This window comes from Camelina sativa, chromosome 10 (genome assembly GCF_000633955.1).
Source record: "Camelina sativa cultivar DH55 chromosome 10, Cs, whole genome shotgun sequence".
NCBI classification, from domain to species: Eukaryota; Viridiplantae; Streptophyta; class Magnoliopsida; order Brassicales; family Brassicaceae; genus Camelina; species Camelina sativa.
This window is the reverse complement of record NC_025694.1, coordinates 15,628,987-15,654,656: the sequence shown is the minus strand read 5'-3', so window position 1 is coordinate 15,654,656 and position 25,670 is coordinate 15,628,987. Positions and strand designations below refer to the sequence as shown.

The window sequence follows — 25,670 nt, the reverse complement described above, 5'->3', positions numbered from 1 at the left end:
AAAATGGAGCTTGTGTTTAATCTTCTGCCTTTCTTACTCAAGGCTTGTGATTGCTTCTCCTGCTAACCATGTGTGCCTTCCAGACCAGAGGGATGCTCTTTTGGAGTTCAAGAACGAGTTTTATATCCCAAGCCCCGATTCTGATTACATGATGTTTAAAACGAAGACAGAGACGTGGATGAACAACACTGATTGCTGTTCTTGGGATAGTGTCTCTTGTGATCCTAAGACAGGCAAGGTCGTTGAGTTAGACCTCATTGGCAGTGATCTCAATGGCCCTTTGAGATTTAATAGTAGCCTGTTTAGACTACAACATCTTCAAAGCATAGATCTTAGCTTCAGTAATCTCTCGGGTATTCTACCGGATTCGATTGGCAACCTCAAATATTTGAGGATTTTGAGTCTTCGTTATTGCAATCTCTTTGGGAAGATTCCATCCTCACTTGGAAATCTTACTTATCTAAGTAATCTTGATCTTTCTTATCATGATTTCAACAGTAAGCTACCGTATTCCATCGGCAACCTCAAATATTTGAGGGTTTTGAATCTCGTAAATAGCAATCTCTTTGGAAAGATTCCATCCTCACTCGGAAATCTTACTTATCTAAGTAATCTTGATCTTTCTTATAATTATTTCAACAGTGAGCTACCGTATTCGATTGGAAACCTCAAATATTTGAGGGTTTTGAGTCTTGGTTATTGCAATCTCGTTGGGAAGATTCCATCCTCACTCGGAAATCTTACTTATCTTACTAATCTTGATATTTCTAATAATGATTTCAACGGTGAGCTACCATATTCCATCGGCAACCTCATATATTTGAGGGTTTTGAATCTCGTAAATAGCAATCTCTTTGGAAAGATTCCTTCTTCATTCGGAAGACTTTCTTATCTCACTGATCTTGATCTTTCTTATAATTATTTTGCCAGTGAAGGACCAAACTCGATGGGGAGACTAACAGATTTTCAACTAGTGCTACTCAACTTGAGCTCGCTCGTCCGGATAGACCTTGGTTCTAACCAGTTCAAAGGTATGCTCCCATCTAATATGAGTAGCCTTTCTAAACTGGAGTCTTTTGATATTAACGAGAATTCATTTTCTGGACCCGTTCCCTCTTCTCTCTTCATGATCCCTTCGTTGATTGAACTTAACCTGGGACGTAACCACTTCATCGGTCCTCTTGAGATTGTGAATTTCTTCTCTTCACAATCTAACATTTCAAAATTATACATTGGAGAAAACAATTTTAGTGGACCAATCCCAGGATCTATATTGAAACTAGTCGGACTCTCGGAACTTAGCCTCTCTTTCTGGAACACAGGAGGGGACATTGTTGATTTTAGCATTTTCTTGCATCTCAAGTCACTTTCCTCACTTGATCTTTCAGGGATTCAATTGAATATCAGTTCAACGCTCCATCTTCCCTCAAGCATGAGAAACTTGGTTTTATCATCATGCAATATTGATGAATTCCCCAAGTTTCTACAAAACCACACCAGTTTGTATAGTTTAGACATCTCTTCCAATCAAATTGAAGGCCAAATACCAGAATGGTTATGGAGTCTTCCAGAGTTGGCGTACGTAAACATTGCTCAAAATTCCTTCAGTGGAGAACTAACTATGTTACCAAACTCAACTATCGAAAGCTTTAAAGCCTCTGATAATCAGTTTTCGGGAGAGATTCCTAGAGCAATATGTGAAGTTGGTACACTTGATCTTTCCAACAACAACTTCAGCGGTTCTATTCCCCGGTGTTTTGGAGTTTCCATTACATCTCTTTCGATCTTGCATCTTCGTAATAACAGTCTCTTTGGTGTTTTCCCAGAGGAGATTATCAGTGCTAACTTGAAATCACTTGATGTTGGTGGCAACCAGTTATCAGGACAACTTCCCAAGTGGCTGATGAACTGCACTCATCTCCAGTTTTTGAACGTGGAAGATAACAGAATCAATGACAAATTTCCATTCTGGTTGAGTTCGTTGCCCAATCTGCAGATTCTTGTCCTTCGTTCTAACGACTTCCATGGGCCCATAACCTCTCCAGGAGATTCTTTGAGCTTCCCCACTCTACGAATTTTTGACATTTCTGAAAATCGCTTTCAGTGGAGTCTTGCCATCAGATTACTTCGTTGGTTGGAGTGAAATGTCATCGGTCGTAGCCAAGGTTGATTTTATGCCTCGGTATAGGGTTTTTGGAGATGACCTAGATTCCTATCTTAGATATGTGAAACTAACGATTAAAGGAGTGGAAAGGGAGCTGGTAGGGAGTGGTTTCAAAATCTATAAAAACTTGGATGTCTCCGGAAACAGACTCGAAGGAGATATTCCAGAATCCATTGGTATGCTCAAGGAACTGATTGTGCTCATCATGTCAAACAATGCTTTCACTGGCCAGATTCCACCATTTCTGTCAAACTTGACCAATCTCCAATCATTGGATCTATCTCAAAACAGATTATCCGGCAGTAGAACTGTCAATTGGGCTGTCCACTGCCCAATGGGTGTGTCCATATGGGCGTTTCTATATATGGGCTATATTTGGACGGACTATAATGGACAGTGGTCCATTTGGACAATGGTCCAAAATATGCCTATATCCATTTGGACATGCCCATTGGACAATGTTTTTTATTTTTGTTGTTTTAAGAACAATCCTTATTTTTATTGTTTTAAGAACATAAGACACATTTTAGACGTTTTGGATTACATTCCATTCCAAGCTGGCTTTGTGTATGTATATATACCATTTCTAATTATATAAAAAACTGATAAATAATGTTAAACTGAAAGGTTACAAAACCTATGAAATTACTTAATAAGAGAGGTGTCTTGGCGACTTGGAGTTGAAGTTAATAATATAGGATTCATGTGAAGAAAATTAAAAATAAAAATCTAAAGAACAGAAGATCGATATGTCACATGGAATGGGACATACATATTAAGATGTCTTTCTATCCTCCGTCTTCCTCCCTTTGATGACAAGAAACCATTTCTTAAACCACATCTCTGAGCTGCCTCTTTCTACATTCAACCACAAACATAACAACAATTCACAATGATTTCAACAACAGGAACACAATTCGATGAACAACTTTAGAGAATGAATGATGATAGAAACAAGTACCTGGAGAGTGATATTCAGCATTACACTGCCACAATAGTCCCTTCTTCCTCAACAAACTCAAACTCATCACCAAGTTCTTCAAAACCCCGAACCCAATTCCTTGCACAAATGAGAGCTTGCACATTGGAGGGTAATAAGCAACTCCTATATTTGTTAAGTACTCGACTCCCTATGCTAAAGGCGGATTCAGAAGCCACAGTTGTAAGAGGTATACTAAGAACATCACAAGCCATTAAGGCTAACTCCTTAAAACGACCTGAATTGTCTTTCCAATATGAGAGCAGATTCAAATTTTTAAACTGAACCATATCTAACCCTGACTCCTCTAGATAAGTATCTAGAGGAGATTTTCCATTACCTCCATGCTTTTGTGAAAAGTAAGTATAAAATCCCTGACATAAGAATCAACAACAAGCTCAAAGTAAGTCACAGTTTTACATTCAAACCAAAAAAATCAACAATGAGAGACAAAAGATAGACTTACATCATATCCAAATGGAACGTTCCTTCTTGAAACTTTTGAAGTGGATGCAACATTGCTTGTGTCTTTCTTATAAGCTCCAAAGAGTTGATCCATTTTTTTACGCACATGAGCCAACTTTGACTTGGTGGTAGACGGATCCAAGATATTGTAACAAAATTCTAGAAATGCAAACTTCAATCTTGGATCAAAAACTGCTGCAATTGCAAGTATGTCACTGAATTCTTCCCAATATTTCTCATATTTTTCATTCATATTCTCAACCATATCACAAATAACTGGATCACTAGAATCCTCATGATCTCTCAGCCAACATTTAATAGCCCACACTTGCATGAAATACAAGTTAGCTGTCGGATATGATGAACCAGAAATCATCTTTGTAAGCTCAGCAAACGGTTGCAAAAGTTCACATATCAATTCTGCTCTCTCCCATTCCAAATCTGATGGCAAACTCTTATAACTCTTATCAACCTCTGCAAGGTTGCATAAGGCATCTTTAAACTATATTGCTCTAGAGAGCATCAAATGAGTGGAGTTCCAACGAGTTGCAACATCTAAAATCAGACCTGCTTCAGCTTGAATTCCAACTGTTTCCATACAGTTTTGAAACAAATTTTCTCTAGTCTGAGATCCCCTCACATACTTGACACTATCCCTAATCTTATCCAAAGCTCCACTAATCACATCCAAACCATCTTGCACAATCAAATTTAGTATGTGCGCTGAACACCTCACATGAAAAAATTCCCCATTGCAAACCAAATCTTTTTGTAGCTTTCTCTTCAAAATACCTTGCATGCTATCATTTGCAGAAGCGTTATCTACTGTTATAGTAAAAACTTTCTTCTCTATTCCCCAATCTTTCAACAACTCACTTATCTTCATTGATATAANGAGGAGATTTTCCATTACCTCCATGCTTTTGTGAAAAGTAAGTATAAAATCCCTGACATAAGAATCAACAACAAGCTCAAAGTAAGTCACAGTTTTACATTCAAACCAAAAAAATCAACAATGAGAGACAAAAGATAGACTTACATCATATCCAAATGGAACGTTCCTTCTTGAAACTTTTGAAGTGGATGCAACATTGCTTGTGTCTTTCTTATAAGCTCCAAAGAGTTGATCCATTTTTTTACGCACATGAGCCAACTTTGACTTGGTGGTAGACGGATCCAAGATATTGTAACAAAATTCTAGAAATGCAAACTTCAATCTTGGATCAAAAACTGCTGCAATTGCAAGTATGTCACTGAATTCTTCCCAATATTTCTCATATTTTTCATTCATATTCTCAACCATATCACAAATAACTGGATCACTAGAATCATCATGATCTCTCAGCCAACATTTAATAGCCCACACTTGCATGAAATACAAGTTAGCTGTCGGATATGATGAACCAGAAATCATCTTTGTAAGCTCAGCAAACGGTTGCAAAAGTTCACATATCAATTCTGCTCTCTCCCATTCCAAATCTGATGGCAAACTCTTATAACTCTTATCAACCTCTGCAAGGTTGCATAAGGCATCTTTAAACTGTATTGCTCTAGAGAGCATCAAATGAGTGGAGTTCCAACGAGTTGCAACATCTGAAATCAGACCTGCTTCAGCTTGAATTCCAACTGTTTCCATACAGTTTTGAAACAAATTTTCTCTAGTCTGAGATCCCCTCACATACTTGACACTATCCCTAATCTTATCCAAAGCTCCACTAATCACATCCAAACCATCTTGCACAATCAAATTTAGTATGTGCGCTGAACACCTCACATGAAAAAAATTCCCCATTGCAAACCAAATCTTTTTGTAGTTTTCTCTTCAAAATACCTTGCATGCTATCATTTGCAGAAGCGTTATCTACTGTTATAGTAAAAACTTTCTTCTCTATTCCCCAATCTTTCAACAACTCACTTATCTTCATTGCTATAGCTACACCCGTATGTGGAGGGGGGAAAGCACTAAAGGATATGATCTTTGTTTTCAAAACCCAATCCACATCAACATAGTGAGCTGTTAAGCAAATATAACCTTCAATGGTTAAAGCTCTCCAAAGATCAGTTGTCAAACAAATTCTACCTGGAACTCTACTTAAAACTGTCTTAAGCTTACTTTTCTCCATCTCAAAAATCTTGAAACAATCTGATGCTGCGGTATTTCTACTCCAAAACTCTATAGAAGGATTAGCATAAGTAAAAGCCTCCCTAATCTTTTCATATTCAACAAACGAATATGGAAGATTATGCTGAATTAAAGCCATTGCAATTTTTTCTCTAAATACCATCATATCCAGCTTCTTATTAATGCTAGGTGTACTCCCAGGAGTCTTTGAACAAGATCGCATATGGCGATTCATGGTGTTAGTACCATTCCGACTCAAATTCAAACAATAATTTCTCTTACAATGTTTGCATGTAACATCATGTTTACTAGCCTTAGGTCCATCAACATATTTCTTTCCTAGTGTAAAGTTCTTCCAACATTTAGCATGACGTCTACTAGAATGGTTTGAACTACTTGTACCTTGTTCAGTCCTAGAAGAAGCAGCTTCCTGAGGTACGGTTTCAATCTCACCAAGAGTTGTTGGCGGCATATCTTCATCAGCAAAGTTGTCTTCATTNTCACTTTTTCATCGTCATTATCTACAAATGTATTACTCAGATAAATACTGGTGCCCTCACTTTTCCCTGACTTTCAAACTTGCATTTTACTGTAAACCACGACAATCCTCTATCAACAATAGGTGCAAGTGCGACTGCCCTGCATCCATTAACATTCTTCATGAGTAACAACAACATCACAACAAGATAAGATCGACAACAATCAAAACTGGAAATGAAAGTGAAACTGCAACTGCCCTGAATCCATCAACTATGTTTATAACCACTTTCACTAACATAACAAATAATCTAATAATAATATGACCACTTCTCCCTAGCATTACCTTGTCACCTAAGACCTAAACATGTTTCTCTACACTTATTTGGAAAGAATATAGTAGATTTGCGCCAAAGGATCAAACTGAAGGTACATTTTTCATCACCACATGCATCTTAAAGCGATATACCAATATCTATCAATAACAAGTACTTATCTCTACTAAAACCTACACATGAAAAGGTTGAAGTACTTGAACGATNAAACTACTTGAAATCCCTAACCATGTTATAAGCTAAAATCCAGGCGACAAGAATCAGCTCTAATTTCAGGATCAATCAATCACTCAATCAATCAAAGTTATTGTCTCTCTATGCATAAACCCATTTACTAAGAAAACCACTAGATTCATAAGCTCAAATCAAGTTCGTACCTATGAAGATTGACAGAGGAAGAGACGACAGAGAAGGTGACTGCGTTTGTATGTGTTTTGCTTTCACTTCTTCTGCGTTTGCAAGACGAACACGAGAGAAGAAGAAGAGAGTATCTATGATGAACGATGGTTGAATCCTCTCATCTGATGTGGAATTATAAGAATTTGATCTGTAAATACGATTGTAGAAGAAGAAGGAAGAAGACTTTGATGATCGATTGTAAAATCTAATTTTCCCCCAAATTACATAACCCTAGATTTTTAGAGAATTGGGCATGCCCAATGTCCACATGGTTTTGCCCATTTGGTCATGGATCAAATTTGGTCTTTGGACCAATGGGACCATTTAATTATTGGGCATGTCCATAGCCCGCCCGTAATAGTTTGGACTGGTCTTGACCATGGGCCGAGAGCCCAATTGGCAGTTCTATCCGGCAGTATCCCACCAGAGCTCGAGAAACTCACGTTTCTAGAGTGGATGAACTTCTCAAACAACATCCTTGAAGGCCCAATACCACAAGGCACTCAGATTCAGAGCCAGAGCAGTTCTTCTTTCACAGACAATCCCGGGCTTTGCGGTACTCCTCTCCTAAAGAAATGCGGTGGAGAAGAAGAAGAAACAAAGCAAGAAGAAGATGAAGATGAAGAGAAGGAAGAGAAAAATCAAGGATTCAGCTGGATTGCAGCTGTAATAGGATATGTACCTGGTTTGTTCTGTGGACTCACCATCGCCTATATTCTCACTTCATAGGCTAAGAGTTACTAATCTTTTCTACTTTTCTTCTCCCTGGCGCTGAAAAAATGAGCAATAAGTAATCTTTCTCTTTCAATTGTACTATTTGTGTCTCTTATGATCTTATCTTGGAAATCTGTAGTAATGTTGAGATCATTTTATCTTTACCTGAAATCTTTATAATGGAACGTCCGTATGACCTTCGCTAATCAGTCGATCTGAAACTGATGCAGACATGTCAGATGAATGAACATGTGTCAGGTGGGGATGGTTCTGTCATGAACAGAGGTTGTGGATCCTCTACAACATAACCACTCAACAAGAGAAACTCTCTATTGCCTTTTACGATTCATACGATCATTCAAGATCTTTTTCTAAGTTACCCTTCATACATACTCTTTATTTTCCTACGCAATTCTCTTAAGACTCTAATTCTAACAGCTTATCCTTCTCGACCTGCAAAGGAACAGTTTTAAACCAAAGTTCTAAATAGAAACAGCAGACCAAAAGAGTGGGAAATTTTAATATCTAAAAGTTAGAAAACCAAGCTTTGAAATCAGCAAGACAATGGGTACCTTTTTGCAAACAAGTCTCTCAGTTAGCGGAGCATTTTTTTTCAAATCTCCGCCAAGTCTACGTGTGAGCATATCCGTGGCGTCCAACATGAACTTTGATCACTTCAAAAAAAGTTAACAAACCATTACGAGTGTTGAATCCTCAAAAATATCTGGACAACTGTAACCTTCCCTGATATAATTTTCATCATTAGTTCTGGCACTTCTCTAAGGATAATGCACATATAAGAAAACATCATAGAGTTCAAGAAAATGTTCCATTGTTTAATTATTATAGAGAAAAGTTGCAAATTTAGTACATTTTTTCAAAGATTTGACATGAGTTTAAAGCATCCGTGGTTGAGTTGCCGAAGTACAACATTAAATACTCTATTGTATTTTGTTTGACTAAAAGATACATCTTACACTTTCGGCTCGACGAGAGCAAAACTCGGCATAGAAACACACGGATAAAATATTTTACAACTTCACAAGAAATTTGAAAAGCTTTGCAGCTATGATGGGATTCGATACTACACAAAACAGGACAAGTGAGCCAACTACACTTTCTTCCGACCATATACAAAGGAGATAACAATAAAGAGGAGGATTGATTTTAACAATTTATTACCTCGGGACGGCAACGAGAGATTTTGAAATGGATCCTGGTGGTCATGGCCGGAGCACGTAGGTCGTAGCCCGTACTGTCGTAAGAAGAAGAAGAAGAAGAAGAAGTGGGATCATTTACAGGAAGCTTCGATAGCGTCGAAAGCTGTTCCTCTGTAAAATCTTCCTCGTCATCAATCAATTTGTCCTAGATGCCTACGAATCTTTTGCCTCTTGGAATTTTTGTTATTTTATCGAGATTTTGTAGTATGTAATAATATTAAAAAATATAAAAGGAGAATTATAAGAAAATTAAAAAAAAAAAACAAATTAAATGAGAAATTTCTCGAAACACTAGAGTGGATGAACTTCTCCTACAGCAGGCTTGAACAGTTCTTCTTTTGCAGAGAATCCCGGGCTTTGCGGTCCTCCTCTCCTAAAAAGATGTGGTAGAGAAGAAGAAGAAGAAGAAGCAACAAAGCAAGAAGAAGAAGAAGAAGAAGAAGAAGCAACAAAGCAAGAAGAAGATGAAGAAGAAGAAGAAGAAGAAGAAGAGGCATCATCTATAGGAAGCTTCGATGGCGTCGAAAGCTGTTCCTCTTTAAAATTGTCGTCGTCCCAATTTGTCCAATTCCTACGAATCGGGGTAAACCAAATCGAACCGGAAAAGAGAAATCGAAATAAAAACAGAATAAATTTTAGTTTACTACATTTACGTTTTTATAAGATTCAACTTAAATCCACCGATCGAATACGACGGAACTTTAAAAAAAAATTACGAATTTGTACGCTGTGTAGAGTTTGTTTGTTTTTTTTTATTTTTTGTTTTTTTTTAAGGATTGATTGAACAACATTCGAATACCTACACACACTTACTCTTTGGAGTCATTATATTATAGGCATCCGGACCGGATATGTATTAATGCTTCCCCATTAGCTTCTTACTTATCAAAGACAAGCTTTTGGGCAGTAAGAGTTAATAAGTACTAGGTTAGACCCGCGATTTTGAAATATATTTGATATTAAAAATATGATTTTTAATTTTTTGAAATTATATTAATCATGAAAATTATGGTTTACAAAATGCTAAGAAATAAAATAGACTGGAAAAAACCTACAATAGTTTGTAATTGCCTAGTATTTGTTATTACAATCATTTATATTTAAGTCGGGTTAATTTAATCGTATAATTAGTTTAACTCTATTGTATGCTATTTTTTTTTTCTCCTATTACTTGTTATGGGAGATATATTAGTGTTTTTTTTATTTATTTTGTGGTGCATTTTTTATAGTTTACAAATTTAATCATCTAAGTTTATATAGTTTGTGTTGTTGTTACGTTATTATTTGTTTTTTTTGCTTTGTAAATTACCTATTCTTTTTATAACGAGTACACGGATGTCAAAGTAAATAGACATATTTTACTTTAGTTTGGTTTTGTGTTATTATTTAAATATTATACTTATGTTAAACTATATACAACGTTTATAAGGATTATGTTAATTTCAAAGTTATTTTAAAAGTTATAGATGATTTAATTTTCTTTAATTTAAAACATTTGGTTTTCAATCTTAAACATTATTTAACTTGTCATTGGTGTTCTTATATGTAAATCTTGAGAGACAATGAACTTTTGCTATCACACGCCAAAATTCAAACACTGCAATCATCAATGTGAAAAGGAATCACATAGTAAATGCAAAGCAATAAGATAGACATATGAGAATTTTTGTTTGATTATATGTAACTGATTTACTCTAGTTTATGTATGCTTCACAAAGAGTGTTTATCCTCCAATCACGCTTGAGAGATTACTCTAGTTTGGTTTATATCCCGGGATCTCGTATATGTTAAATCTTAATTATTATACAAGAATTTTATATATTCAAATAAACTGAAAATGTATACTATACAAATAAATTTTAGATCCCAAATAATAATTTTACAGATAAATATTATAGATTTTGTTTATATAAATTACAGTAAAATTATTTAATAATTATTTTACTCTGCAAATAGTGCGAATTGTTATTTAGAATAAAATAAACTATCAAAATGATGTTAGATTAGAAATAATATGTAACCAAGATTTTTAAAGAATTCTGTGTCCCTTAATGAATAAAATATCAAGTTTCCTCAACTCATCAAAAGTTCTAAAACCACCAAATCAGATCAAAGACACTCAGACGCATAAAAGAAACCATATAAGTATACACATAAGCTGGAAACAAAAATCACATAGATCATAGTACTTCTAAGATGATAGCCTCAAACGTAACTTGTTGAGCCGAATATACTTGAGAATTTTTTCAGATTATTTGAGTTAATCAACCAAAACACAACAAAGGTTTTTCCCAAAATCAGCATTAGAGTTTTCCTCTGATTTTCTACATAATATTCATGATAAAAAACAATTCGTAACAAATTAAGAAATTTCTTGTAGCCAATTTCTAACAGATAGAAACAAACAATAGAATTAAGGGATGTATGCATTTTGCTTGAAATCAGCAGCACCGATGGAGCCATTTTTGTTTATATTATTTGCACAAAATTATTTCTTTATCTGCTACGTAACATTGTAGTTAGAAAAATTACAAATTTACAATCCAATTGATAATTCTGTTGAAATTTACTGATAGATTTATTTTTCTATTTTTTTGGAGAATTTTGAATTGTTACCATCCGACATAACTTTTGCAAAAAATCGACAAGTAACTTAATTAAAAAAAATTCTTCAAGCTTTATATGAAAACAAAAATTGTGTAAGCGTTGGAGAGTTTTTAAATGACTAAAGTTATATCATGTTTCACATATATACACGAGGAAGAGAAAAATAAAAAGAAAATTTATTATTGGATGAATATGCTGAGTTGTATTAATTCTTATATTTTGATTGGTCACCTATTTTAAATGATGCGCAAGTGGCCCTCTTGATCCTTCAAAACACCATCCTCATCACGAACCAAAATGATTGTGTTAACCATCTTCAAGGATTTGGCTGCTTTTCTGTTCTCACGCTCAAGTTTTCCCAAATCTTGGTTTGAAAGATTTACAGTAGGATCAGTCTTGTTGCTCCTTGTGTTACGCTTATTAGGCATGTACCTGAAACACCAAAGAGAAGAAAAACAAAAACGTGTAAGTAGAAAATAATAACAAAAGTTTAGCCGAAATTAAAAACTCAAATCTAATGGTAGATTAAAGAATCCCCGACAACAGCGCCAAAATATGATATGCTCAAATTTACCCTAGAGCTACTCTCTCAAATTAAGAGGTCACTGTAATACTTAGGGGTCGAATTCCACAGAGACTCAATATCAAACACAATAAACTATAGAGTTTTGTTACTACGCTAAAAAGATGATTTAAATTAAAAAGGCAATGAAAAATATTAAATTAAACTGTTGTAAATTCAAGAGATCAAAAAGCCAGGTCGAGTGAATTTCTCAGGAAATTACAAAATATTAAATCAATAATTAAATAGGATTCAAGCAATTAAAATCTGATCTAGAACTCTAAACTCTTTTGTAAAATAAATCAGTTCTCACTGCAAATATTATCTAAATTTAAAACCAGAAAATCCAAATCTCTTTATAAAATTCTAGGTTAAAAATCAGCTTTAAAAACAGGTTTAGATAAGTTCACAAAATTACTAAATCAAATCTCTTTGCAAGAAGTAATTTTGCTCATCAAAAAGTTTTATCAGGAAAATCAATTATATTCTCATATCAATTTAGTTTCCTAGGTATTAATTCTAGATGGTCAATCAAAGATTAATATGAAGAACAACCTATGATGAAGATCTAAAAAGATAATGAATCCTAAATAAACAGATCTAATAAATCATAAAATCCCTGTGAAAAACCCTGAACCTAACAAGCAAACTACTCAGACATATTCAATGAAGAACAAAACATAATTCTGAATAATAAGCAATTGAAATTAAAAGAGTAAATAGGGAGTTTATGAATTCTTCTCTCAAAATAGTTCAGATCTCTCTCTTCCAAAAGCTCTTAAAATCTCATAGGGTTGCAGAAAAATAAAAGTTTTTAGAATAAAACTTAAGGGGCTTCTAAAACCTAAAAATACTATTTAAATGTCCAAAAACACGTTAGAGACTAATGATGCAAATATGGAAAACTTTGGGACAGATTTGTAAAATTTCCAAAACTTGCTTCTCTCTCGGCTGAACATGGTGTCGATCGATGCTAAGGCAGTGTCAATCGACACTCTCATCCTTCCTCGGCTCCAAGTTCTCTTCCTTAGCTGAATTGCTCCAAAATCCCTTATAATTGCTCCATTTTGCTCCTTCAATGCCAAAATCCTAGAAGACCTGTTAAGACTCTAAAACATCCTACAAAACAAATCAAAAGACTATAAAAGACTCCTAATATCATGGTTAAAAACCATAAAAACCATGATATAGCAACTCCCCCAGACTTAGTCTTTGCTTGCCCTCAAGCAAAACAAAAACTTAGACCTGTGAAAGAGGTTTGAAAACACATAAACTCATTTTCTCTCTAAGGTACTACCATGATCATCCAAACCATAATCCATATGCTTAGCAGACAAATCCAAATCGAATCACCATGTACTTCTCCGTGGGTCTCATCAATTTGATCAATGTCAAGAACCTTCTAGACTCATTCTCGTACTATACCATAACAAGCAAGATATATCTTTTTACAACATGTGGTAGTCTTCCTCTCCCCCAGACTTATTCTATTCTTATCCTCCTTTGAGCTTTGTTTGCTGTTTTTTTTTCCTCCCCGGCAAGATAGTTAGCAATTTCAAAAAGTGGGCTGCCCGCTATTTCTTTGTTCGCGTCGACCAACACTCATTCGAGAACCCGCTAGGCATCCATCAGAGAGTGTGAAATGGAACTCCGGGTAGATTTTTCATTATTTGTTTGCTTTGATCGATCATAACACTTCTAACTTGTTTTAACTTTTCGTTCTTTGGTTTTCAGATCGCCCATTCTGTCCTACACATCTAGCTCGCGGTTATCAATCCGTCTGAGACGCATTACTATCCAGTTCTAATCGGCCGTGGGAATTTATCACTCGTATCCGTGTCGAGAAAGCGATGGGCAAAGCTAGGACAACATTTCCGAGTTTCGCGAATTCTCTGGGGAAAACCTCGGAACCTGTCAGATCCCGCGTTTTTGATGCCAGTTCCCTTTAGGTCGTATGTCCGAGTCCTCACGCTGAAGCTCGACCTGAAACTGACCCTATTCAGGATGACGACATAAACGTCGACATTGTCGGTCTTGAGGATACCGTGTTGTTGGGTGACCATCCTTTGACTCTAGAAGGGGCCGATCCTCCGAACGCCGAAGAAAACATCCTCTCGCTTGAAACCAGGGAAACAAGAAAAAAGAAGAAGAAGTTAAACAATAAAAAACAGATCGGAGAAGACCTTGTTTCCGAACCAGAACCCGCAGTCACTCGCAAGCGTTCGGCTAAAGATGCCGAATTGGAATCTGCTGACAGATTCCGCGTGAAAAGGAGGAACGATAAAACTGACCGATTCGCTTTTGACTACTTCGGTGATAGTCCCCTGGTCACGAATCGGGCAGCTTCCAGTGATCTTTTTCAGAACTTGATGGTTTCCTCTCGAATTCTTCCTAAGACAAGCAGATTGGAATTTGAAATAGCATACCTCGACATCGCCGAGTCTCATCTAATGGTTCGTAACACTGCTTCCTTTTAACTTTGTCCAGATTTTGTGTAGGTGACCTAACGCATTGTTTCCTTGGATTAACAATCAAGAGGTTGGAGTCAGGGAAACCGTGGAGTATTTGCTCAGAAAGGGGGCAACTATTCCTGAAGAACTGATCTTAGAGATTCAGGAGAAAAGGGCAAAAGCCTTGGAAGCTGTTGAGGCCCTAGAACTCCTAGATCTGGGTGAAGGCAACCTCACCATGTCTCCAGATCAGCTTGGCTTTGGAATACTTCATCCTGGGAACATTGCGCCCAACTCTGTCCGAGATCAGCATGGATCCAACGCCGGAGCTTTCCGAGCCGACTTGTCCAATCTTTCTGAAGCTTGAAACCATAACTCCTTATGTACTTTTATTATTATTATTATTTTGAACTTTCGTGAAAAGGGATGTGAAAATCCCTGTTAAAACATTTCCCGTTTTGCGGTTGAATTTTGCAATAGTCCTTTTCAGCAAATTTCCTTTTGATGCTTTGATGAGAAATTTCCTTTATGTAAAAAGGGAACTAGCGCCAAAAAGAAAAGCTAACTTTCCCAATCCTGGAATTGGAAAAGCATCCCCAGGAACCAATATAAATATCTCAGTGCCATTCCTAATCGAATCATAAACTCGCAACGCAGTTTCATTCGTAAGAGATGCCAAGCTCCGTCGGCAGTATTGATCCCTTGGTTGAAATTGGGAATGATTTCCCGACATTCTCAAATTTGGAGGCTATCAAAAGGGGAATGCCCTACTACCCACACATCCGAGCTCAGTGGATGTTGCTGTTCCGCGTTACTCCTGAAGCAAGAGCGAAACTGGAGACTTTCCTTTTTCACATTGAAGAACATCATGCCAAATATCGGAAACGACTTGCTGCGGTAGAACAAACGCGGAACGATCTGTTGTGCAAACTAAAGCTGCTTGAGTCTTATCCAAGATTTTGGATCGAAAACGGATTCGACAGGGTAACGGCTATGCCATCGTGCTTGATCAAGTATTGTAACTAATGTTACTACTCGGCGAACTCCATTCCGAGTGAACCGAGCTTTTCGCTAAGTGGCGAGTTCATGCCTACCGAAGTCAACCGTTCTACATATATAAAAGTGCTAATAATGTAGAAGCTGCTGCAGCTCATGCCTTTGTCAACCAGGTAACATTCTCGAGCTAAATTTGCAATATGTCCTATCGAATATCAATTCTAACTTGAGATCCTTTTTATATTTTCTTGGCAAGCATATAGAATCTGTGCATCATGAGCAATGCCATAAACTTTACTATCATCGCCTGAAGAAGAACGAGATCGACGACCGTCTAGCTATGCTAGAAGCTGAGGTCACCACATTGAAGTCGAAACGGAAAAGAGCCGTCCGTCGTCTTGACGAGGCGGAGCAAAAGATCATGGCACTGGAATCCCGTCCCGATGAGAGGGAGAAAACATGACTTCAGCTCTTATGGCCCATGCTGAAACGTCTTAAGGCGGATACTCGAAGGATCGCAGCCGGGTTTACCCTAAGTTCAGGATAACCGATGTACTTGCAATTTAGCGATTCGAAACATTCTTAGTATTATTTTACGATGAGTTGTCGAGTTTAGACAAATTGTGTTTGCAATAAATAAAGTTTCATTTTATTCGAAAAATGTACAAGAAGAGGGACGTCTCCTGGCTTATATCAAGTAATTTTCATATTTACGCCACTTGTGAAAGCAACCCCTCTAGGCTCCGAAGAGATGGGTTTTGAAAGTGGGACATTTATCCCTAACAAAACGTGTTTGTTCAGAGGGCGAGATCCTGGACTCGGCTTACCTCTTTTACTTTAGTTCGGAAGTCAGACTGCGAAATTATTCTTTGGATTCGACTAACCATTCCGTCTGAACTAAAGGTCGTGTGCGAAATAAATACTCTGGGTTCGGCTTATCCCTAACAATGAAAGAAAGACAACGGGTGCGAAATAAATACTTTGGGTTCGGCTTATCCCTCCGTAAGAAAATTTGTGCCTTCGACGCAAGTTGATCACCTGGCCAGGGTATCAAAAAATATATCAAAGAGTTCGGTCCGAACTGAAGCAGACTTAATTTTAGAAGTTCATACATATATATATATATATATATATATTTTTGACACGTGGCTAGAAACATTGAATGTTTGCACGGTCTTTAATTGCGATTCTCGGGACGCAGCGAAAAATCTGTTGTACTCAGATTGGTGGAATTCATAGCGGTTGTTTACGAAGTTGGAGTATAAATAGAGGAGGGGTTGGATCTTTGTTAGACATTCACAACTCCAACAAAAAATAGAAACATAGAAAAGATCTGTTTGGTTAAGGAGGGCCTGGGAAAGGACACCTCCCCTCAAGAAGTAGGAGAAACTTCCCGATCTAGTGAGTTCATTCCAAGCTCCGAGACCATCGAACCGGGAGTGTCTCCTTTACAACAAGAGCTCCGAGGATATCGAGCTTGTCGTAAAATAATGGGTGCGTATATCTAGGCGCTTCACCCAAAACTTGACCAGCTCCATCGTCTCTACTGTTTGGTAGGGACCATCCGAGTTCTGTACGAGCTTATCGACGAAGGTTACTTTCTGGCGCAGTGGTGTATGAACCGTCTACTTGCTGAGCACTCGGCGTGCAAAGAACTAGTTGATCGGATGGAGGTGCCCGATCTACCCGAAAGCGACTGCGAACCCCTGGGGAAAATTGCCTTCTCGTTCATAACAGACGTCTGGGTCTACCAGGCTTGTCTGAAGAGGCTGATCCAGTTCGTTAATTACTTGGAATCGACGGGTTAGGCCTTCCGTGAACGCCATCTAGTTGAGGGCCCATGTGCCTTTATAGAGGACATGGTGTCCAAGGGTTCCGGGTTGCGAATCAAAAGGCTAGAAGCCTTGCAGCGGGAGCGGCAGATCTGGCGAACTGCGGTGAATGAACTGGCGGTGGAAGAACCGTTGGAGTCTGACCTATCCGGCCCAGCTCCCATCCTGAGATTGCAGGACCGTCCAGAACGCTAGAGGGCTTGCGGCAAAACTTTTTGATCGAGTTCACTCATAGGATGCTTGCCGCTGAACGTTGTTTTTTTTAAGATTAATTTTTCTGCCGAACTGCCAAACAAAATGTAATTGACTCGCACATTCAATGGAAATTTCGACAAAAAAATGAATTTTATTGAAATTCTAGCTGCATTCGCTTAATCTTTAACAAAATATAAGGAATTTCCTACGTACCCTGAAACAGGGATCAAGCCAGTCGTATTTCGTTGTACAAACAAAAAATAGGTGGAGGTTGGGTTCCCAAAACCTTGTAGGAAAGGTTGCGAAGGCGACCTAATAGTAGTAATGCTTCAAATGTGCAGCGTTCCACGAGTTCTGGATTCGTTCTCCAGCCATGGTCATAAGCTCGTAAATGCCAGGACGAACTGCTTTGGATATCAGATATGGCCCCTTCCACCGAGCGCCGAGTTTACCGGCGTTAAGCTCTCTGGTATTCTCGTAAACTTCTCGTAGGACCAAGTCACCTTCGCTGAAACGTCGCTGACGAACAGTCTTGTTATAATACCGAGTTGCTGCATCTTGATATTGTTGAATCTGAACTAAAGCCTGGTCGCGTAATTCTTCAGCGAAGTCGATATGATCGGTTAGCATATCGTTATTAAGATCAGGATTATCGACCATCATGGTTCGATGAAGTGTTGGGACTTTTGCTTCTGCCGGGACAGGCGCCTTAATCCCATAAGTCAGAGAAAAAGGTGATTGTCCTGTAGATCGCTGTGGGGTTGTTCGGTAGGACCATAGTACACCATCGAGATGATCTGCCCACGCTCCTTTTCTCCAACCGAATCGTTTCTTCAGTCCAACTATGATTGATTTGTTCGTCGCCTCGGCTTGACCGTTCCCTTGTGGATATCGGGGAGTTAACGTACTCAGACAAATTTGCCACTTACTCAGGAAACGTCTGGTGATGAGCGAGGTAAACTGTGTACCATTATCGGTGATGATTTCATAAGGAAATCCATGACGACATATGATGTTTTTCCATATAAAATTAGTCACGTCCAAAGACGGGATCTTAGTGAACGACTCCGCTTCCACCCATTTGGTGCAGTAATCGGTTAGTACCAGAACAAACTTCTTGGATCTCGACGGCGGAAGAGGCCCTACAAGGTCCATGGCCCAACGCATGAAAGGATACTGGGCCGTTACAGTACTTAATAATTCGGGCATAACGTGTCGCATTGGCCCATGACGCTGGCAAGCTTCACACTTCGCCGAGAAGGCCTCACAATCAGCAACTATGGTTGGCCGATAATGACCATCCTTCTTGATTTTCAAAGCAAGCGCCCGTCTACCGGAGTGGTTGCCACCGTCATCTTCGTGTACTTCCATCATGATTCGTTCGGCCTCCTCGCAGCTAACGCATGTAAGGAACACTCCGGACGAACTGCGACGGTATAAGCTTCCATCCAAGAGGACGTATCTAGCGCTTTGAGCTTTTAAACGCCGAGCTGTTCAACGATCTGGCGGGACGACCCCTTCGGAGATATAAAGCTTAATCTCGATTTGCCAATCATCAGGTGGCTTTGTGACATCCGTTAGGTCTTCCATTGGCTCGTCAACTTCCATCAGAACCGAATCGTCATTGTAACGGAGACCAGGTTGGCTAGATCGATGCTGGGTGCCTCGACGCACTCAACATGAATTATGCGCCGCAAATCAGGATCCGAGCAATTTGCCAAGGATGCAAGAGCATATGCGTTCTTCGTATCGAACTCACCACTGAACTGACTGACCACCAGCTGGGAATCACAGAAGACTTGCAGGTGTGTCACTCCTAGTCCTCGTATTCCGTTTCGTTATTGGATGCTTTGAAGTTGAGCTTCAATGCTTGCTCAATCACTTCGCCGCTGGGAGATCGGAGAATGAGTCCCACACCGGATCCCTGATGAGATGATGAACCGTCGACGAACATGGTCCAATGCTCTTCCTTAGGAGTTGGGTCTTCGAGCTCAGGAGAAAGCTCAGTAATGAAATCGGCTAGGACTTGTGACTTCAAGCTTGGTCGAGAACGATATTCGATATCGTACTCACTCAACTCGACCGCCCATTTTGCCATGCGTCCGGACTGAAGGGGGCTATGGAGGATAGTTTGGAGCAGCTGATCGGTAAACACGACGACGGAATGTGACTGGAACTAAGGTCGAAGTTTGCACGCAGCGGTGATCACAACGAGAGCCAGTTTTTCTAGCGTAGTATATCTTGACTCCGCGTCATTGAGGGCATTGCTAGTATAAAATATTGGTGTCTGGTTTTACTAGCACCGGTTGACTGGTCAGATATTCCTTCAACTGCCGAAAGACGATCTCGCAACCGTCGTTCCAATGAAAATCCTTGTTTCCTCGGAGGAGCTGATAGAAGGGAAGGCATTTATCCGTTGATCGGGCGATGAAACGATTTAGAACAGTGATCCGGCCATTCAAGCGCTGCACCTCCCGTTTGTTAGTAGGGGACGGGAGGCCCAGTATGGCTTCAATCTGTTTGGGGTTGGCTTATATTCCTCTCTCAGTAACGATGTATCCTAGGAATTCGCGTGATATAACTCCAAACGTGCACTTCGTTGGATTCAGTTTCATCTGCTCCACGTTTAAAGACTTGACCAACATGTCGTCGATGTAGACCTCCATAGTTCGTCCGAGCAGATAGGCAAACATCATATTGACCAACCTTTGGTAGGTTGCCCCGGCGTTTTACAATCCGAATAGCATAACTTTGTAACAATAGGTTCCTTTGTCCGTGATGAATGTCGTTTTTCCACGATCCGTCGAACTCATGGCGATTTGGTTGTATCCTGAGAATGCGTCCATGAACGAGAGCAATTGGTTCCCTATTGGGCTTCGACAAGTCGGTCTAAGTGCGGCAAAGGGAAGCTATCCTTAGGACACGCTTTGTTCAGATCTGTGAAATCCACGCATTCTCCATTTTCCGTTTTTCTTTTTTACCACGACCGGGTTGGCCAACCAATCAGGATACTTGACCTCCATTATTTGATCTGCTTTGAGTAAACGTTCGACCTCGTCTTAAAATGCTTTTGCTTGATCTGGACTCAGACGCCTGCGTTTCTGCCTAACTGGTTTGAATGTCAGGTCGATATTGAGCTTGTGGCAGATGACGTCGGGGCTAATCCCGACCATATCCTTTGTTGACCAAGCAAATGTGGAGGACAAAGATTGTAGGAAAGCGAAGAGTTGTACCTTAGAATCGTCTTCCAGTTCGGCCCCCAGCCCGACAGTTCGTGATGGATCCATAGGGTCGATATTTGCTTGGATTATCCGACATTCCGGAGACTTGAGAAGGTCTCGCTCCGGCTTATGGGGACCGACGGGATGGTCCCCGCTCTGTAATTGCTATGCGTCCTGGTTTTTCCTTTGCAAGATCGGGCCATCCTCTGATCACCATACAACGTACAAATCCCTGTTGAGCTTGGGAATTTCAGGCAGAGATGGTAAGTTGACGGCACGGCTTGCATTGCATATATCCATGGTGATCCCATAATAGCGTTATAAATCGACGGTGTGTCGACGACCACAAACTTAGTTTTCCGGGTCACTCCTCGAGCACGCATTTGCAGCGTTACATTGCCCATCAACATTTTGGCGATTCCATCGTAGCCAGCCAACGTTCGGGTCTCGGGCTTCACCTGCTTGGATGTGATACCCATCTTCTCTAACGTCTGCCAGAAGAGAACGTTTACAGTGCTTCGAGTATCCACCAAGACTCTCTCGACGTCGAATTTGCCCATGGTTACTTCAATGACCAGGGGGTCCGAATGAGGGTGTTGAATCCCTTTGGCATCTTCCGCCATGAACGATATTGGCTCCGAACAGAGTGGAGGTTCGCTCGAGACTGCCTGATGGCTGCAAACTTAGCGTGCCCTCTTTTTTAATGCTCGAACAGAATCGGTGCAATCCTCTGGCGGACCAAGTATCATAGTTATTCGACCTCAGTGAGGGGAGTTAGCTCGCTCGGGATTCTGCCCTTGTTGTCGCTTCAGGGGACCAGGTAGTTCATTTTCTTGGGGCATCTCTCCTTGGTGGTCGGCGAATACTTGACTCGCTAGCTGTTGAATGTTGTTGGTCAGGCCGTTGTTCGCGTAACCTCGACCACCAGCTCTTGCACCGCGGCCACCGTTGGATTGACGACTTCTACTTCGCCAGAAAGATATTTTCCATAGAGATAATTCTTCAAGTGCATGCACTCGTCCGTGACATGGCCATGTACCATATGGAAATCACAGTACAACTCCTTTGGGTCGGACGTCGGTTTGCTTTGGCCATTGGCTTCTGAGACCGTATGAACTATGCCCTTCTTTTGGTCCTGAGGGTCGTGATGCTTTCGGGGCTCGTGGTATTCCTCTCGATTCCTAACCTTCGTGGGGGGGCTGGAGATTCGAGTGTCGTTTTCGCGGCCAGCTTGGCGTCTTCATGTTCCACAAGCGCAAACCGGGAGGCTCGATGCATCGCTTCATCGAGATCTTTGGGTTCCCGGATGTTGAGATCCTTTCGTAAAGCCGAACCGGGAAGTAAACCTTTTATGAAAGCGGCTATCGCGGTATCTTCCAGGACGGAAACATTCGCCAGTTTTTCTTTAAATCTGCCCAGGAAGCTGCCAATGGGCTCGCCAGGTTCTTGGGCCATCTCCCAGAGATCAGAACTTGTCACACCTCGTTCAATTAAAATTCGATAATGTTTGAGAAAAGCTGTTGACAACTGGGTAAAGTTGTCGATTGAGTTCGACTCAAGCCTTGTGCACCAAGTCAGGGCGGGACCAGAGAGACTGTCGACGAACAGTTGGTAGTATCCAATATCCCTCTGTTCGTCAGTATATCGCGCCTTGGCCACGGTTGCCATGAAAGATTTCATAAAGTGGACCGGATCCTTATCTACAAGGTAAGTCGGGAGTTTCAATTTGACGTTTGGTATGGCCGTCTGCAGAATCCGCTGTGTGAAAGGAGTGCATCGGGTGACTTCGACAATCTTGTCGATTTCAGAGGCTGTACTGATAGCCCGATGGAGGAGAGAACTCATGCCGCGAATCTGCGACTGGATTTCCTTGATTTCAGGGCGAGGTCCTGTGCTTGTTGAAGGGGTGACTTGAAAGACCGGGGTCTCACGGATTCTTGAGTTTGGATTTGTCGGCCGGATGATCGACATTGCCAGGGGAGGGAGAGTCCTTCGTTCTGCTTGGTCGACTATCGGTATGTCCGAGAAATCGAGACAACGTGTGAGATCATCTGTCCTGGGCGCCAGGTTGCTGCTCCGTGATGCGCGTCGTTTCCCCGTTCGAGGGTTGTTCATCCGAACGCTCTGCCTCGAGGTCGTCTGGTTGCTCTCGAGTTCGCCCCATCCCATGATCAAGTTCACCTTTGAATCCGGTCCCAGTCGGGAGTTCGGTGCGATTGTCGGTCAAGTCGTCCGAAGTGGTGGCGTTACGACGAACGTAAACGGCAGTGGTTGGAGCGCCACCTGGTTCTTCGGTGTTGCCTTGAGGAAGCGCAAGGCCCGTGACGTCGGTTACGCCTCAGGAGGTGCGGTTCGCGCCAATGACTTCGTTGTCAAAAATTGGAGACATTGTCGCGGGTGTTTCAGAGTACTCTTTTGTCAAGTTTTTGAGAGACTAACTTGTAAAGCCGATTTTGCGTCCCCACAGGCGGCACCAATTGTAGAAACTGGGTTTCCACAATGAATTTGTTTGAAGGGGGAAACAAATTCACTCAAGAATTCTTTCAAATAATCAGATTACAACTAAGAAGAAAAAGAATTTAGATCTCTAGGAAACTAATTAGGGTTTGCTCAAGAACAATGAAGAAAGATAGTTATTGTATTAATTGTTGGACGCCTTACAATGGAGAAATCTCTCCCTTTTTATACAGTTTCGTTTGACTACAAAATATATCAACTTTCCTTATAACCCAAAATAAGATATGAAAAGTTGCCACTTCTTCCTTAAGTCGGTCGTCAGGCGAATTGGGAAGTCGGTTCTCCATCGTTGGGCCTCTTTATCTGAACAGACCTTAAATAGATCACTAGTTAGGACCGTTAACCGGATTCCCAATTAACTAATCGATTTATCTTGCCGGTTTAGATCGGTATGTCGGAGGTGCTAAATCCCGCACCAACATTAGTCTACACAGGAGACTTCTAAAGTCAAGCTTTGATGTTTTTCCACAAATGTAAGTGACGATCCATTGATCAATTCGTTTGACAGAAAAAAAAAACAAAACAAAAAAAAATCAAAGAGAAATGATGCAGTCTTGTATTGAGAGGAGGATGATAAAAATGATATGGAGCTTGTGTTTAATCTTCTGCCTTTCAAACTCAATGCTTGTTATTGCTTCTCCTGCAAAACACCACTTGTGTCTTCCAGACCAGAGGGATGCTCTTTGGGAGTTCAAGAACGAGTTCTTTGTCCAAGAGTTCGATCCCTCTATTTTTGGTACGAGGACAGAGAAGTGGAGGAACAACACTGATTGTTGCACTTGGGACGGTATCTCTTGTGATCCTAAAACAGGCAAGGTCGTTGGTTTATACCTGATGCTCAGTGGTCTCAACGGCCCTTTGGGATTTAATAGTAGCCTGTTTAGACTACAACATCTTCAGTTCCTAGATCTTACCAGCAATAATCTCTCGGGTATTCTACCAGTATCTATTGGCAACCTCAAATATTTGATGGAATTGCGTCTTGGTGGTTGCCATCTCTTTGGAAAGATTCCTTCTTCGCTTGGAAATCTTACTTATCTCACTAATCTTGATCTTGCTGTTAGTGATTTCACCGGTGAGCTACCGGATTCAATAGGGCGTCTAAACAAGCTAACAAGAGTTGCATCTTCAATCAGCCACACTCAGTGGGAAATTTCCTAGTATGCCGCTCAGTATGAGCGAGCTCACCTCTATCGACCTTAGTTTTAACCAGCTCAAAGGTATGCTCCCGTCTAACATGAGTAGCCTCTCGAAAATGGAGTATTTTGATGTTAGTAGAAATTCATTATCTGGAACTGTTCCCTCTTCTCTCTTCAATATCCCTTCGTTGATTAGCCTTTACCTACGCAAAAACGACTTCAGCGGTCCACTTGAGATTGGGAATATCTATAGCTGTCAATTGGGCGGGCCGCCCATGGACATGCCCATGTCCATATACATATGGGCTGACCATGGTCAGACCAAAAAATAAATGGTCTATTTGGGCATTTGACCATTTTTGTCCATTGACCATATGGGCTTAACCAAATGGACAATGGGTTGCCCACTTACCAAAATGAGAAATTCCATTTACAACTAAATAATTTTAAATTATTATATTTTACATTTATAAATTTTTATTTTCATAAATACATTTATAATTTTTTTTCATAAAACAGATAAATTATTGTATTTGCGGAAAAGTGATTTTACGATTTTAGCGGGAAAACACAGTTTTACGGTTTTGGCAGGAAAATGTAATTTACAGTTTTGGCGGGAAAACACAGTTTTACGGTTTTGGCGGGAAAACGTAATTTTACGGTTTTGGCGGGAAAACACAATTTTACGATTTTGGCGGGAAAACACAATTTTACGATTTTGGCAGGAAAAGTGATTTTACGGTTTTGGCGGAAAAACACAGTTTTACGGTTTTGGCGGGAAAACGTAATTTTTCGGTTTTGGCGGGAAAACGTAATTTTTTGGTTTTGGCGCGAAAACGTAATTTTACGGTTTTGGCGGGAAAACACAATTTTTACGTTTTTGGCGGAAAAACACAATTTTACAGTTTTGGCGGAAAAACGTAATTTTACGGTTTTGGCGGAAAAACATAATTTTACGGTTTTGGCGAGAAAACGTAATTTTACGGTTTTGGCGCGAAAACACAGTTTTACGGTTTTGGCAAAAAATGTGGATTCTCTAATTTTGGTTTTGAGGAGAAACTGTAATTACGTAATTTTCCACCAAACTCATAATTTTAGAAGAGAAATAACAAAAAAAAATTAGATTTTATCAAAGAAACAACAAAATAAAATTCAGATTTTATAAAAGAAAATAACAAAAATAATACTCAGATTTTATAAGTGAATAACAACAAAAATAAATTCAGATTTTATAAAAGAAAATAACAAAAATAAAACTCAGATTTTATAAGTGAAT

At 39.7% G+C, this 25,670-nt stretch overlaps 4 protein-coding genes and 1 long non-coding RNA gene across 5 annotated transcripts in view; 2 read left to right on the top strand and 3 right to left on the bottom strand.

Annotated features, from left to right (window-relative positions):
- LOC104720414 (receptor-like protein 12) overlaps positions 1 to 2,470 on the top strand; it is a 9,373-nt gene extending 6,903 nt beyond the window's left edge. The window contains exons 2-4 of the mRNA XM_010438319.1: positions 43 to 1,971; positions 2,105 to 2,340; positions 2,397 to 2,470. Of these exons, the coding sequence (XP_010436621.1) occupies positions 43 to 1,971; positions 2,105 to 2,340; positions 2,397 to 2,470 (2,239 nt within the window). The remainder of the gene's footprint in view (positions 1 to 42; positions 1,972 to 2,104; positions 2,341 to 2,396) is intronic.
- On the bottom strand, positions 2,804 to 4,494 carry LOC104720413 (zinc finger BED domain-containing protein RICESLEEPER 2-like). Its single transcript, XM_019230741.1, has 5 exons — positions 4,401 to 4,494; positions 4,198 to 4,331; positions 3,610 to 4,110; positions 3,126 to 3,517; positions 2,804 to 3,022 (listed from the first exon to the last, which is right to left on the bottom strand). The coding sequence occupies exons 1-4, from the start codon at positions 4,492 to 4,494 to the stop codon at positions 3,146 to 3,148; spliced, it is 1,101 nt and encodes a 366-aa protein (XP_019086286.1). The 3' UTR covers positions 2,804 to 3,022; positions 3,126 to 3,145.
- Positions 6,278 to 9,619, bottom strand: LOC104719070. Its single transcript, XR_756506.2, has 6 exons — positions 8,838 to 9,619; positions 8,228 to 8,329; positions 7,821 to 8,108; positions 7,624 to 7,712; positions 7,385 to 7,508; positions 6,278 to 6,369 (listed from the first exon to the last, which is right to left on the bottom strand). It is a non-coding gene; the product is annotated as an uncharacterized LOC104719070 (long non-coding RNA).
- LOC104720412 lies at positions 20,825 to 21,361 on the bottom strand. The gene has a single exon (XM_010438316.1). It carries the CDS (start codon positions 21,359 to 21,361, stop codon positions 20,825 to 20,827), a length of 537 nt encoding a protein of 178 aa, XP_010436618.1.
- LOC109126856 (receptor-like protein 12) lies at positions 23,835 to 24,416 on the top strand. The gene has a single exon (XM_019230740.1). It carries the CDS (start codon positions 23,835 to 23,837, stop codon positions 24,414 to 24,416), a length of 582 nt encoding a protein of 193 aa, XP_019086285.1.

What these genes read in the sequence shown, in the direction of transcription:
- LOC109126856 (XM_019230740.1), top strand. Translation starts at nt 23,835, where the DNA reads ATGATATGGAGCTTGTGTTTAATCTTCTGCCTTTCAAACTCAATGCTT.
- LOC104720413 (XM_019230741.1), bottom strand. Translation starts at nt 4,494, where the DNA reads ATGAAGATAAGTGAGTTGTTGAAAGATTGGGGAATAGAGAAGAAAGTT. An exon ending in TGCAAATGATAGCATGCAAG is followed by an intron (nt 4,332 to 4,400) that starts GTATTTTGAAGA and finishes TGAGGTGTTCAG; the next exon opens with CGCACATACTAAATTTGATT. An exon ending in ACGTTCCATTTGGATATGAT is followed by an intron (nt 3,518 to 3,609) that starts GTAAGTCTATCT and finishes TTCTTATGTCAG; the next exon opens with GGATTTTATACTTACTTTTC.
- LOC104720412 (XM_010438316.1), bottom strand. Translation starts at nt 21,361, where the DNA reads ATGGCGGAAGATGCCAAAGGGATTCAACACCCTCATTCGGACCCCCTG.